Source organism: Hylobates moloch, unplaced genomic scaffold (genome assembly GCF_009828535.3).
Source record: "Hylobates moloch isolate HMO894 unplaced genomic scaffold, HMol_V3 SCAFFOLD_19, whole genome shotgun sequence".
Taxonomy (NCBI): Eukaryota; Metazoa; Chordata; class Mammalia; order Primates; family Hylobatidae; genus Hylobates; species Hylobates moloch.
In genome coordinates this window covers 78,588,605-78,604,330 of record NW_026652294.1, presented here as the reverse complement: position 1 = coordinate 78,604,330, position 15,726 = coordinate 78,588,605, and the positions used below count along the sequence as shown (strand labels likewise).

Here is a 15,726-nt window from a genome sequence, read left to right as displayed (position 1 = left end):
CCTCCCGAGTAGCTGGGACTACAGGCGCCCGCCACCTCGACCGGCTAATTTTTTTTTTGTTTTTAGTAGAGACGGGGTTTCACTGTGTTAGCCAGGATGGTCTCGATCTCCTGACCTCGTGATCCGCCCGCCTCGGCCTCCCAAAGTGCTGGGATTACAGGCGTGAGCCACCGCGCCCGGCCAAAAGGAAATTGTTTTTTAACTTACCATCAAGATAAATATCACTCCCTAATTCAGCATCAACCCAAAACATAGAAGCCACTGCACCTGAAAATATATAATATCATCAAATAAAAATATTTCTCCACACTGAGAAACATGATTCTACCCATGTTCTAATTTGCCCTGATAAAATTAACAGGTAAACACATATATCTTCTTACGGAAATTATAGTGATAGAACCTTATAATTCCCTATTTATAGCAAAAGGGAATTACAGTGATAGAACCTTTTACTATTTATACCCATTCCATTTCCATCCCTCTTGTTATTTCCTTTAAAAAAGACCAACTCTAACCACATATAAACACAACATCATTCTTCTACTGATGCCATAATAATTTAATTAACAGATATTATCAAACAATTTGAGCAGTATGGCTTTGTGCACATCAGACTTATTTTTATTTTCTCATCTCTTTAATATGATAATCATTCAGATCATAAATAGTGAATTATCACTCTAAAGGAAAAGGAAAACAAAACATAGATAATTCCAAAATCACTTGTCCCAAAAAAATTTACTTGTATTCTGTGTAGAACTCGAAGTAAAATTATATACTCTATGGCATTATAATTATTTCTCACACTATTTATTTAGTACTGTACAAAACCTGGGTTTGAGGAAAAATTTTTCCTAAATAATAAATTAAAACTTGTTTTTGACAGAAACTGGTTCAGTACTCAACCACATACCCTGATTAGTATGCCACAACACAAGAAAAAGAAAACTGACAGCAAGGAAAGTATTTGATTTTTGAAAGCATCACAGGCCCAGTTAGTGACAGGGCTGTCTAAAAGAATGAGTGTAGGAGAAAAATAAGGATAACCAAACTCATTCCAATGTCTAAAGCTGTCCACCTACTCTGACAAGATGTGGGTCCCCAAGCATCACTCTGTGTCAACAGTGAAATACCTGTCAGCTGTTTACAGTGATTACTCATGCAAGATATAGCAAGGGCCACAAGATCTAATGGTTTCCTGATATCTATTGATTTTTTTCCCAAAAACTTAATAGTTTTCCAATTTGACTCAAATAGGATTTGTGAGTAACAGGGTCTGAATCAATGTCCGTTCTTTTCAAAGAAATTACTTTACCATGACAATTATTTAACTTAGAACTGGAGAGTGTCAGTCTCCAAAACGGGAAACAACTGAATTGCCAATGAGAATTTTGTTCACTTTCTTGGCTAAAACATGATTTCAATTAATGAGGGGGAAAATTAAATCTACTGTATCACTACTCCAAACAGTAAGTCATTTAAAAAAGCATGAATTTTTTCACTCAGTAAAATATCTAACACACACAAATCATTTTGTAATTTTTAAAAATTCATTGATTTTTATTCTAATAAATAGTTTATAAATCCTACTGTTAATATTTGCCTCCTAAGTTGAAATATAAGAGTGTATTAACGCTTTATGCTAAAACTGGTATTTATCTTTGATATAATACTTGCCAGACTACACGAGAAGGATCTATTTAAAATTTGGATGTAGGTATTTAGGAGGAGTAAAGATGAATGAACAAAACTGATCAGTGGCTCTCAAACCAGGGTGCTTTTCTCCCCAGGGAATATTTGGCAATGTCTGAAGATGTTTTTGGTGGTCTCAACTAGGGGAATGCTACTAGCATCTAGTGGGTAGAAGCCAGGGACGTTGTTAAATATCCTACTCTGCACAGGGCAACCCCCTCACAACAAATAATTATCCAAAATGTTATCTGGATAACAATCACCCAAAATGTTACTTGTGCTGACATTGAGAAAACCTGAACTAGATTTTAGAATCTCCCTTCTTCAAAGTCTAATAAAACAAAAAATAAAAATAAAAAATAAAACAAAAAGGCCAACATTTTATTAGCAGCAACCAAACATAAAAGGGCGTGCCATAAATTTTGAACACTGACAGTCAAAATAAGAAACAAAGTTATATATGATTGATGGTCATTCCCAACTCTACCCCTACCTCCAATAAGAGGCTGTAGGGAAATAGTTTACAAAATCCCAAACACTTACCAGAAATACATTCCAAAATGGCAAAAAGTAGAGCCGAGGAATGAATAAGCAATACAGGGAAAAGTCAACAAAAAAATTTCAAGAGTGAGTTTTAACCATCTCCATGCTTTGGGAAGGAGAAGTTCAGGTCACATTCTAGGGCTCAGAACAAAGAGAAATGAGAGGTCTGAGGTCAAACGATGTCCCCATACAAGGCAAAGGAATTTTATTCATAAGCAGTTGGGCAGACCCAAGAGTGAAATACTTGGTACGTCAGGAGAGCAGAGCCTAAAGCCACATTGCCCCATTTGGCTCTCTGAATCACCACTTTTCCCTTCTCTTTTCCTCCACTCCAACAATATACAGCTTTCAAACTAGGACTCAGGAGAAAAACAAACTTGGGTAAGGAGAGAGGAGTATTAAAAATATTTTCCATCAACACCACATATAAATTCTCCCATATCAAGAAGAAACATGTATGCATATGTATTACAGCCTGACAAAAAGAAACACACACATACAGGCAATAAAAGACAAGAAAGAACAAAAAAATGAATAAATGAATAGGGCACACAAGTGGCAAAGAACCCATTCTGGAAGGATACATAACCCAATAAAAACTAAAGAAAATTCTCAACAACTTCATCATAATGAAGAACTTGTAAACAATACAACCCTATAATAAACAAGCTCAAAAGCAAGAAGAAGCAGAATAAGATGAAAATGCAGTTTGTAGTGCTAAAGAAACTTAGAGCCTATATAACACAATGACTTAACCAATTAATTCATTTAAAATATCAAAAACAGAACAGACACTGGAGAAAACAGAATTATTGACAAAAAAGAAAGGCTTCAGATGATCACAGTAAATGCAAAGGTAAAAGACAAATCAAAGCAATCAGAATACATAGGAAGAACAAAAGAAAATTCAGTATTAAAAAAACTGGTGTCATGAAGTAGAGGATCTACTAATTTGACCAAAAAAAAGTATTCATGGTAATAAACAAGGAAAATGTTCTTAAAAGAACTAACGGCATATTATAATTTAGGGAAAAATGATTATAATTGACACTTAGATATATCTTGCTTATACTACTGAATTTCAAAAATAAAGAAAAAAATTCTCAGGCATTTTAGATTTTAAAAAAAAGTGCCTTCAAAGAGGGAGGGGGAAAAATCAGACTTTTCTACAGTAACACCAGATGTCCCAAAATAATAAAACAGTGAACACAAAGTTCTAATGAAAGTGTTCCCAAACAAGTTATTTTTCAGGAATGAAAGCAATAGGTAGACATTCTCAAGCATTAAAGAAAACAGCAAGCATTGAAACTCAGAGACTATAATACTCACAAATTCTTCCTAATAAAAGGAGAAAACATTGGACAAAGAAATCCAGCCAATCAAACACGAGGAGATTATGGAACAACGTTTACAAAGTTGAGGGGGAAAAAACTGTGACTGATAAATTTTATACCTAGCCAAGGAATCCTTCAAGTAATATAAAAACAAAAGACAAATATTTTGAATCAATGAAGTGTATAAGAACCCAAAGAATGCATGCAGTACGTGTAACTTGAAAAGATTGCCTGACAATGAAATTCAATCAGGAGATGGACTAACTCAGGAATGGAGAAGCAACAGTACTGGTAATGAGCACCAAAACTACTAAAACATAGAACTAAAAGAATTATGACAGAACCATGACAACATAAATATGATCAACATGAAACTAGGCCAATTAATAGCCTACAATGGCCTCTAAGTGTTCAAGGGAAAGGAACAGTCACCTGTTTCTCACTTTAAATCAAGAGCTAGAAATGATTATGCTTAGTGAGGAAGTTATGTTGAAAGCCAAGATAGGCCAAAAGCTAGGTCTCTTGAGCCAGTTAGCCAAGTTGTGAATGCAGAGGAAAAGTTCTTGAAGGAAATTAAAAGTGAGACACAAATGATAATAAAACTCCGGTAAACACACAAATGATAATAAAACAGCCTTATTGCTGATATGAAGTGGTCTGGATAGATGAGATGATCAAACAAGCCACAAAGTTCACTTAAGCCAAAGCCTAATTCAGAGCAACCCTAACTCTCTTCAGTTCTATGAAGGCTGAGAGAGGTAAGGAAGCTGGAGAAGAAAAGTTGGAAGGTAGCAGAGGTTGGTTCACAAGATTTAAAGAAAGAAGCCATCTCCATAACATAAAAGTGCAAGGGAAAGCAGCAAGTGCTGATATAGAAGCTGTAGTAAGTTACCTAGAAGATGTAGCTAACATCATTCATGAAAGTAGCTACACTAAGCAATAGATTTATTATTTATTTATTTATTTATTTATTTTGAGATGGAGTCTCGCTCTGTCACCCAGGCTGGAGTGCAATGTGCAATCTCGGCTCACTGCCACCTCCGCCTCCCGGGTTCAAGCCATTCTCCTGCCTCAGCCTCCCGAGTAACTGGGATTACAGGCTCCTGCCACCAAGCCAGGCTAATTTTTGGTATTTTTAGTAGAGATCGGGTTTCACTATGTTGGCCAGGCTGGTCTTGAATTCCTGAACTCGTGATCTGCCCACCTCGGCCTCCCAAAGTGCTGAGACTACAGGCATGAGCCACTGAGCCCGGCCAGCAACAGATTTTTAATGGAGATGAAATGGTCTCCTTTTGGAAGAAGATGCCATTTAGGACTTTCATAGCTATAGAGAAGTCAATGCCTGGCTTCAAAGATTCAAAGGACAGGCTGACTCTCTTGTTAGAGGCTAAAGCAGCTGGTGACTTCAAGTTGAAGCCAATAATCATTTACCATCCTGACAATTCTAGGGCCATTAAGAATTATGCTAAATCTCCTCGGCCTGTTTTCTATAAATAATAAAGCCTAGATGACAGCACATCTGTTTACAGCATGGTTTACTGTTTACAGCATGGTTTATTTTAAGCCCACCACTGAGATCTACTGCTTAGAAAAAAAAAGATTCCTTCAAAATATTATTGCTTATTGACAATGCACCTGATCACCCAAGAGCTGTGATGGAGATGTACAAGGAGATTAATGTTGTTTTCATGCCTGCTAACACAACATCCATTCTGCAGCCCACTGATCAAGGAGTAACTTTGACTTTTAAGTCTTATTTAAGAAATAAGATTTCATAAGGCTATAGCTACCATAGATAGTGATTCCTCTGATGGATCTGGGCAAAGTGAATTGAAAACCTTCTGGAAAGGATTCATCATTCTAGATGCCATTAGCAACATGTGTGATTCATGGGAGATCAAAATATCAACATGAATAGGAGTTTGAAAGATGATTTCAGCCCTCACAGATGATTTTGAGGGATTCCAGACTTCAGTGGAGGAAATAACTGCAGATGTGGTGGAAATACTAAGAACTAGAATTAGAAGGGGAGTCTGAAGATGTGATTCAATTCCTGCAATCTTATAAGAAAACTTTAACTAATGAGAAGTTGTTTCTTATGGATGGGAAAAGAACGTGGTTTCTTGAGATAGAATCTACTCCTGGTGAAGATGCTAAGAACACTGTCAAAATGACAACAAAGGATTTAAAATATGACAGAAGCTTAATTGATAAAGCAGGGTTTGAGAGGACTGACTCCAATTTTGAAAGAAGTTACACTGTGGGTCAACTGCTATCAAACAACATCATGTGCTATAGAGACATCTTTTATGAAAGGGAGAGTCAACTAATGCAGCAAACTTCATTATTACCTTATGAAATTGCCATAGCCACCCCAACCTTCAGTAACTACTACTCTGATTGGTCAGCACCCACCAACATTGTGGCAAGACCCTCTACCAGCAAAAAGATTATGACTTGCTGAAAGATGAGATGATCGTTAGCATTTTTTAGCAATAAATATTTTTAATTAAGGTATGTATGTTTTTTACACAATTCGATTACACATTTAATAGACTACAGTATAGTATAAACACAGCTTTTTTTTTTTTTTTAAGAAATGGGGTCTCATGCTGTCATCCAGGCTGGAGTGCAGTGGTGTAATCATGACTCACTGCAGCCTCAAACTCCTGAGCTCAAGTGATCCTCCCAAGTAGCTGGGACTACAGGCCTGTGACATCACACCTAGCCAAAACCCATAACTTTTAAATGCAATGGGAAACAAAAAAATGTGTGTAACTCACTCTATTGTGATATTCAGTTTACTGCAGTGGTATGGAACTAAGCCCACAATATCCCTGCGGTATGGCTGTACAGTATAAGAATCACCTGAAGGGCTTATTAAAAACAGCTTGCTCGACCTCCTCCCTTAGAGATTCTGATTCAGTAGATCTGGGTTGGTCAAGAATTTGCATTTCTAACAAGCTCCCAGCTGAGGCTGAGGCTGCCATTCAACATACTATCAAGTAGCACTGGCACAGAGATCCCTGGAATAAAATTTACCTACGTGCGTGCGTGTGTGTGTGTGTGTGTGTTTGTGTGTGTGTGTGTACAGTCTTGCTCTATTGGCCGGGCTGGAGTGCAGTGGCGTGATCTCGGCTCACTGCAACCTCCGCCTCCCAGCTTTCAAGCGATTCTCATGCCTTAGCCTCCTGAGTAGCTGGGATTATGGGGTGTGCCACAACACCTAGCTAGTTTTTGAATTTTCAGTAGAGACTGGATTTCACCATGTTGGCTAGGCTGGTCTTGAACTCCTGGCCTCAAGGGATCCACCTGCCTCGGCCTCCCAAAGTGCTGGGATTACAGGCATGAGCCACCATGCCCAGCCCCTACTTGTATATCATAATAGTGAGATGATTACTTTTCAACTTTCTTCTTTGTATTTTTTAGGTATTTAAATTTTTTTTATAATGAATGTTCCGTCTTTACCCAAACAATAAAATCTTTACTGTAAAGAAAGTTAAAAGAAACATTAACATTTTTTATAACTACAGTTTGTATAAAAGCTTTCTCTGTGATCTTTAGTTTTTCCTTCTTCCTCTGAAAAGCTGAATCGTGTTTAATTAAACTCTCTCAAAAGTATCAAGTTTTCGTCTATAAAATGGCAAAACTGGCTATGATGAAATAAACTGGTATTTGCTATTTCTAATAAAAGCATACAATATATTTTTCTTTCTTACCAGATTCAAATAATATTTAACACCAACATATTAGTCCAAGTCCTATCATCAGTCAGATTTATCAGAAAGGTATGAAAACCTATGCCTACTATAAGGACCAAAATAGCCTAATTCAATACTACTTTGAAAACATGGGGACGATGTTATTATGTAATTGTTTTAAGTACAGTAACCATTGATCACATTTGAACCCTCAGGATACTTCAATATTTCTTTTGGACAACTATGACCTGTTTAGTAAATCACCTCCAAATACTTTAATACAGTTTTACAAATCGCCCCAATGCCAGAGACCCAGATTAAAAAAAAAAAATGGTATGGGTCAGATTCACAGAACAAGCACTAACTTTTATGCAAACTGAAAATAAAGATTTTATCTAAAAGTTATTTGGGGAAAATAAGCAGACTTTATCAATAATTAGAGCTTGGTAAGAAGGTAACAGAACTCATTGTTAGAAACAGGTTGACTCTGTGTAGCTTTCCATAGTAGAGTTTAGAGTTTCTTGTCATGATTCCCTTATCAATGCAGTATAATAACTACTTACACAGCATTTACATTGTATTAGATATTATAAGTAATCTACAGATGATTTAAAGTATATGAGAGGATGTGCATAGGTTATAGGCAAGTACTACACTATTTTATGTAAGGGACTTGAACATTCATAGATTTTGGTATCCTCAGAGGTTCTGGAACTGATACCCATGGATGCCAAGGGACGACTGTAGTTAGAGGTAGAATGTCTCTGCTTTTCCTACATGTCTTTATTTTTAACAACTTCTGTTCTTACAAATAATCCTAAGTCAATCAATAAAACTTCAAATTCTATTAACAGCTTAAAAGTACCAAGAAATACTCTGATCATTCATTCAACTGCCAAAGAAAATGACAACCTAGTACTTTTCCTCTTTTAAACCAAAAAAAGTTTTTGGTTTCATACTAACGAAAGCTTTAATACTCATTTTAAATATTCCTCTAATACATCTATTTACAAGATATCACAGAACTATATTCTGGTTATTCATAATCTCACTTCTTACCAGGATCTGCTAATCCAGTGGTCTCTAACAGTATGTAATCAAATTTCCCCTTCTTCTGCATCAAATTCTCAATAGCTCTAAGGCCATTGTCCCTGGAGAATACCAAAACATAATTTACAGTTAATTACCTAAATATTTTGAAGTGATTATTATAAACACTTTAAAATATATTCAACAACCCGAGACAAAAGTATCCTTAGGAATGTGAAAATTTAACTCACTTCTAACCTTCTAACAAAATGTCCGTCCCATATTTACCAGTGAGAAAACAATAGATGCATATATATAACAGGTAAAAAGAAATCATATACATAATAATACTTCATTAAAATTAAAAGCAGAGGAAACTTTATCTGACCAAGTATCTTTTTATAGCTTCATGAAATTTAAAAACCCACATACAAAATGATAAAATTTATTAACTATAGTAGTTTAATATAATAGCTAAAGGGACACTGATATTAAACACCATTTAATTCTATTTTACATTAGGATGCAAGGTTTTAATTTCCCTTTTTTCTTATTTTATCAAAATTGAAGAAAAATACTTAATAGATTACATTTTGGTTGTTCAGGAAAGTCTGTTATAATTTTATACTTGCCAATACATTTGACACAAAGTCAAATACCTAAGGGAGTAAATGATGCCGAAGAGATTTAATTCACTGGAATACACAAAATTAACACTACAAGTAGTCATTTTTATAATTCATTCAACAAATATTTGAGTGCTACTGTGTGTTGGGTAACTCTTCTAGGGTCTATGGTAGACTAGTGAACAGACACTGTCCTTGGAAACTTAACTAGCGGAACATAATGTAAGGTTTTTCTCTTTTTTGATAGTCATTTTTTTTTATAAGGTTGAACACTTAGAAATATGACCAATGACATATTAAATTCAGAATAATCATTTTTTACATATGAGATTTTCATGCACTAGAGATTAAATAAGCCCTGACATCAAAAGCAATAAAAACTTAATAAAAGGACCAAAACATTAGAGCAGATAGAAAAGACAGCAAGAAACACTTTAAGAAAATGCTTCCTAATAAGTTTATTTTCTATTTGTTTGAAAATACAATGAAGCAAACTGTGTAAATTCAGGTAAATTACTCAAGAAAATTAAAGCTGGAAATATAATCGATAAACATTTCTAGTAAACCATGTACACAGTAAACACATTCCTCACTTCACGGAACAGCAGAGGCAACCGTTTCTAAGTTCCAGCCACTCTTCATAGAGCTCTCCACCTTGGCTAACAGCTAAGGATTTTTCCAGCGCACTTCCTAGAATAATTAACAAACAGCACTCTTTAGCTTATGTCCATTAGCCAACAAAAAACAAGGATGAGGATAACTCAATAATGGAGATCTTAAAGCAGCAACTGCATTTTATAACCTATATTCTTTCATTTTATTCATGCAGCCTCGATATCTAAATTACAGAACACTACATTATTTTAGCTTTTATTTAAGATGACTTACGCCCTGAAAAAGACACATTCTAAAGTGATAAACAAACCTACTTCCTCCTTAGGCCTCTTACTTGGCCACCCCCATTTCTTAATAAAGTAGCTATCTCGAAGGCATTTTTTTCTTGTCCAGGGTAAACTTTCTAAATAGACTAGTATGTTTTATATACTGGATTTTGTATGCCCTTCAACCTCTTAAGAGACTGTCTTATCTATCTTTTTCTTTTCATTCTTCTTCTAAATTGTTTCTGTTAGACAAACTGCTGAATATTCCCAACGAGTAAAAACCCTAGTTCATCTTGAGGAAGATTTTTGGCCAGTGTATCATGTGCTCATTTAAAAATTAAACTTATAGGGAGGCCAAGGCGGGCGGATCACGAGGTCAGGAGATCGAGACCATCCTCGCTAACACGATGAAACTTCATCTCTACTAAAATTACAAAAAATTAGCTGGGTATGGTGGCAGGCGCCTGTAGTCCCAGCTACTGGGGAGGCTGAGGCAGGAGAATGGCGTGAACCCGGGAGATGGAGGTTGCAGTGAGCTGAGACTGTGCCACTGCACTCCAGCTTGGGCAACACAGCGAGACTCCATCTCAAAAAAAAAAAAACGAAACTAAACTTTCAGTCAAATTCACATATTTTCCTAGCAATACTTACTTAAGAAAGAATAAACTATATTTGAAGTGCTTGTTATAAGAATTATTTTAAATGTTTTACTTTTCCTCTAATAAAGAAATACACCAAACGGTGAAGTTCTACAAGTCCAGTAAGCAAATGAGCCCCCATAAAACTGAGTAGTTTTACATTTACATATTTTTTATATTTCAGCTACGTATTAATAAAGAGCTTCTAAAGAGGATGATACGGAATTCAGACAATATACAGAACATTAATGAAACATGAAGGAAAGTGTTGAGAATGCTGTGAAAAATAAAATTGCAAAAATGATTCAGGAAAAAATAAAGAAAATAGTAAGAATAAATGTAATCAGTGTGCAATAGGTTATTTAATAAGATGAAAAAAAGTCTGTTATTAGAAATCTCAGGATTTTTGCCTAAAAAGCACTTTTCTCTTTAGTTTATTAAAACCAGAAATCGAATATAACTGGCTTCCCATCCTATTCATAAAACCTAGCTCTTTTACTCTTTACACTGAAAAAAATAGTACGTTTTAAAAGAAATCGTTTAATAGATACTGTTTTTTGGCTAGAAGTGAGCTTTGATTACAATTCATACTTATGAAGAAAAACTCCTATGAAGATAACAGAAGTATTGTGTCTAGCGCTTTTTTTTTTTTACTACAGTTTAGAAGTTTGAGTTGAGAAGTTAAGCATGCTTATTTTCACAGATAATTTAAGATACATGAGGATAAAGACCATACGTTTACCTTATTTTTAAAATATTGAGTTTTAACCGCATTGCAGATAATAAACATTAAACAAAGTTAACTAATAAGAGAAGCATTTTCAAATATTTTTCATGAGTTGCAATAGAGTCCATACAAAAGTGCCTTTCTAGTTCCTAAAAAAACCATTTTTTGGCCAGGCATGGTGCCTCACACCTGTAATCCCAGCAACTTTGGAAGGCTGAGGTGGGTAGATCACAAGGCCAGGAGCTCAAGACCATCCTGGCCAACATGGTGAAACCCTGTCTCTACTAGAAATACAAAAATTATCTGGGTGTGGTGGTGCACACCTGTAGTCCCAGTTACTCGGGAGGCTGAGGCAGGAGAATCACTTTAACTCAGGAGACAGAGGTGGCAGTGAGCTGAGATTGCACCACTGCACTCCAGCCTGGCGACAGAGAGAGACTCTATTTCAAAAATAAAAATAAAATAAAAAATAAATGTTTTTTCATATGTCTAGATTTTTACTTCTGGAGTCATTTATTTCATGTAAAAATCTAGTTTAATTCTGTTAATAAGCATTCCAAAGTTATACAAAATAAAATTGTATTAAAACTAATTTCAGTATCTCAACCCATATAAATCTTAACAGAAATTAATCTAATTTTTCTAAAGCTATCCACATCAATACAATACCTTGCATTTCCATTTTTAAATATGGAATATCAATTCACCAGAGGAATAAACAGTCACATAAAGTCTTGCAACATGACATTTACTGAACTTTACTTACCTTCCCCAAATTCATTTAAAATGACCGCTACTCTTTTACTATGTTGCTCTGTCAAAATATAGTTCAGAAGTGTTGTCTTCCCAGCACCTATAAAACACATTTTTTGTAAATTAAAATTTCAAAATAATTTTAAAGATACGAAAAACATATAAAGAATCCTAATGTTTTTGAGAATTTGCATGCTATTTTTCATATATTACTTTAGTATAGAACATCCTAGAGGATAAGATTAAAGCATCCTTTGAAACCTGTTGCAAAATACTTTATGTAGACATAAAATTTTATAAATATTTACAAATACTCCTACAAGTTGAAACAGTTTCTTCAACCTAGCCTAACCTTCCCTAAAATTTACACACAATCTTTTATTTATAATCACCTTTTATTTCAACATTAACCAGATGCAATTCAGGCTGACTATATGGCTACTTATAGTATGCTTTAAACAATGTATAAAAGTTTTTATGAAATGGGGAATAGAGCCAGGTAGTGTCAACAATGGACAGAATGTTCAGTAAGATAAATTCATAAAGCTATACCAACTTTATCCAGCAGGTGGCATATGAAACCCAATATGTCAATCTCCAGTAGAAAAAAAGTCTTGTGAACCGTACAGGCTAAAGTTCATAGAGGAAAAAAAGAAAATCCTAACTGCATAGTACTGTAGTTCAATTGTATGGCTATATCATTTCTTTATCTTTTTTTTTGTTGGACATTTGGTTTCCAGTGTTTTACTATTACAGTGCTGCTAAAAACTTTTACATGTAGGCTATACATGTCTTCTGAAATACATTTTCTAGTATATAACTAGATCTTCCTGTAACTAGGAAGATTTTACGGAGTATTAGGGTATTAATATCTTTTAGGTCATATTCCTTTCAAAGCTTTTTAAGAGATGAAGGCTTATATTTAGAGTACTTTAGGAAGCTCAACATCACAAAAATATGAAGTAGAGAATGGAAGAGAGAGACAGGGCAATGAGGAAAATCTTAAAACCAGTCCAAGCCTGAGACAGAGACCCTGAACATGAGTGTTTCACAGGGCAGTGATGTGAAAACTGAAAGGAAAGGGTGAATGTAAGAAATCTTCTAAGAGAAGATTTACTAGGGCTTTTTAACCATATTATGAAAAAAAACACTTTAAGACATAGTTCATTCATTCGAAGGTTTCTAATACATTACAGATTTATGCTGGGCCTTGGTGAAAAAGTGAACAAGACAGTCTCTGCCTTCATAGAGCTTAGAAATATTAAGGGAAGGGGGGAATGGAGGCGAATTCAGTGAATAAGGAGGCCATTATGTCACAGGGTGACATATTCAATAGGAGATGTACAAAATGCTATGGAGAACCAAAGAGGGACATCTAGCCAGAGGAGTCACAGTAAAAAATACCTATTCCAAGGGGCTAAAATACTTGGCACCTTTGAAGTAACATTAGTTCATTGGGCGGGGCCAATTTGGCAGGCTGGAAAGGTTGGCAAGATCCAGATCCTATAGGTCCTTGTAATTCATGTTAAGGAATTTGAATTTTAACCCATAGGGACGCTACTGAAACGTGTGACGCAATCGGATTGACATTTATAAAGATCATTAAGGCTAACATGCAACGAATAAATTAAAGGGCAGCAAGCCTCCAGATTAGTCGGGAGGCTTTTAGAGTATTCCAAATGGTTGGGATCAAAGGTGCAGGATTTGGGGGGATGGTAACGGATGAAGTTTCAGACATGTTAAGTTTTAAGTTGTAGGACATCAAAATAGAAATTACACAGGTGTGCAGCTAAAGATGGACAAAGGGGGAAGGAGGAGGGAGCCTTAAAAAGGAAGCCAGAGAAGCAGGTGGAAAAATCAGAAGAAAAATGTAATAGAAGCCAAAGGAACAGTGTTTCAAAAAGGGAAAATGGTCAGGGATAGGAGTGAAACTATTCCTAGATTCAGCAACAAGGTTGCTGGTATTAGTCCTCACTCCTGAGCTTCAGATCATTTTCTCCAATGATCTACTGACCTACCAGTGAGCAACATGGGAAAGGCCCGAGGGACACGTTTGAAATACATTGTTTTGGACAAGAAATTTGTTCATCTTCTCAGTAGAGCAGCCTCTGAACAACTGTGGGGAAATGCCAAAACTCAATTCCTTTATAAAATTACTTTCAAGCAAAAAAACGAGAATAAACTTACAGTCTACATAGTTTAAAAAACAACAAAAACAGTTATTTCTTATTTTTATATAAAAGGTCATGAGGTGGCCCAAGTCTGTACCTGTCTCTAGCAACACCTAGGAATACTATTTCCCGGCAACAGTGCCATTTTATTTACATTTCTTAACTTTTTCCAAATTTCTAATACAGTCATATATTTGTTCTAGCCCTTCTATTTAACTGTTAGGTTTAAAAATATATTTCTCAAACTTTTCCAGTAAGAAACTTCTAGTGTAAGTGCATAAACCGCCCTTCACGAAACTACCAAGCTCACAAACCTGTGGTTTCGAGGATCCCTGTACACTCCTAAACGTTCTTAGTTTGAGAAAGTCCTGGAGGACAGAGATTTTATTCTTACTTTCTACGCAGGGGTTTACAAACAGACCTCAAAAAAAAAGTGTTGGAGATGGGAGCACTTCCCGCCAACTGGCTGGAGCACTTCGGCTCGTGGGGAAGAAGAATCTATGAGGAAAGCCCCACGCGTGGGCATTTCACAGAGGGGACACCCTGTAACGGCACCAGGTAGGTGGTGCCGGCGCTATTTCCCAGGTCACAGGTATGTTTCCATTTCCAGGTGAGGCAGACGAGCGTCGGGAAGGTAAGATAACTCGGGAAGACGTCACACAGATAATCGGGCGCGTGGCTGAGCTTCAAAGCCTTGCTTCAAAGGCTAACTTTCCATGTCACTTGAGAAGTGGGAATCTAACGCTGAGGGGACCCGGCATCAGGAAACTCCCAAGATGAGAGGGAACCCATGCGAGGAGCAAGTGACCCAGCCTCCACCTCAAAGACATTTGCTCTTGATCCTGAGGCCCCAATGCCTCAGGAGAAGAGGCACCGGCAGCCCCCCAAATCCCAGGACACCAGAGTTCACGGCATTTTTGTGACCGGGATGGTTAGTTACCTAAATACCCGGTGATAATTGTGACTGGGATCTTGGCGCCGAGGCCAGACTTTTCCTCCTCCTCGCTTTGCTTCGCCTCAATGGGAACCAATTCAGGACAATCCTCCTCCGCAGAATCCTCTTCCTCATCCACAGATCCGACAGCGGGTAACATTCCGGCCTACAGCACGTCCCTACCTCAGCCGAACCGTTGGTACCAACAAGCCGTACCGCAGCCGCGCACGCCCAGCACGCGCTCCAGGCCTGGACGGGGCGTGACGTCATCACATCGCGCCGCTAGCTGATCCCGGCCGGATCACCTGGGCTCTGGAAGAAAACTGCCTGGTCCCTTAGCCACACCCCCCGGCGAGGTGGGCTCTGCCCGACGAAAGCTGGACTCGCCCCTGGGCGTGTTCTGTGAACCTGAGCGACGCTGCGGAGTCCTGAGGGCGCACTGACCACCCGTCTGAAGGTGTCACTGGCGCCTAGAGCCTTAATAAGCTACTGGCTGTAGGTAGGGCTGAGGCCAGCCTGCTGGAAATCTGGAGTGAGTAGCGTGACCTAGCCAGTTCCCACAGGGCGTAGACTTTATCAGCTTGATTTTTTAGTCTCGTTAAAAAAAAAAGTTTTAATTCATAAGGGAAAGAATGGAAGGTTATAACATTACAATTTTAATTGTAATTTTTATACCTGAAGGGTAACCAGTGAC

The 15,726-nt window shown here is 36.9% G+C and overlaps 1 protein-coding gene across 5 annotated transcripts in view; it reads right to left on the bottom strand.

Annotated features, from left to right (window-relative positions):
* The window catches only part of LOC116459280 (zinc-regulated GTPase metalloprotein activator 1C), a 47,369-nt gene extending 32,000 nt beyond the window's left edge, over positions 1 to 15,369 (bottom strand). For 2 of the 5 annotated variants that reach the window (XM_058431257.1, XM_032139640.2), the window contains exons 1-5: positions 15,039 to 15,294; positions 11,941 to 12,027; positions 9,522 to 9,618; positions 8,333 to 8,424; positions 208 to 267 (exon numbers count right to left, since the gene is read on the bottom strand). In XM_058431257.1, the coding sequence (XP_058287240.1) occupies positions 208 to 267; positions 8,333 to 8,424; positions 9,522 to 9,618; positions 11,941 to 12,027; positions 15,039 to 15,192 (490 nt within the window). In that variant the 5' untranslated portion in view covers positions 15,193 to 15,294. Of the gene's footprint in view, positions 1 to 207; positions 268 to 8,332; positions 8,425 to 9,521; positions 9,619 to 11,940; positions 12,028 to 15,038 lie in introns of all 5 variants that reach the window. The other 3 variants (XM_032139641.2, XM_032139642.2, XM_032139639.2) reach the window with 2 other exon arrangements.
* Between the last annotated feature and the right edge of the window lie 357 nt (positions 15,370 to 15,726).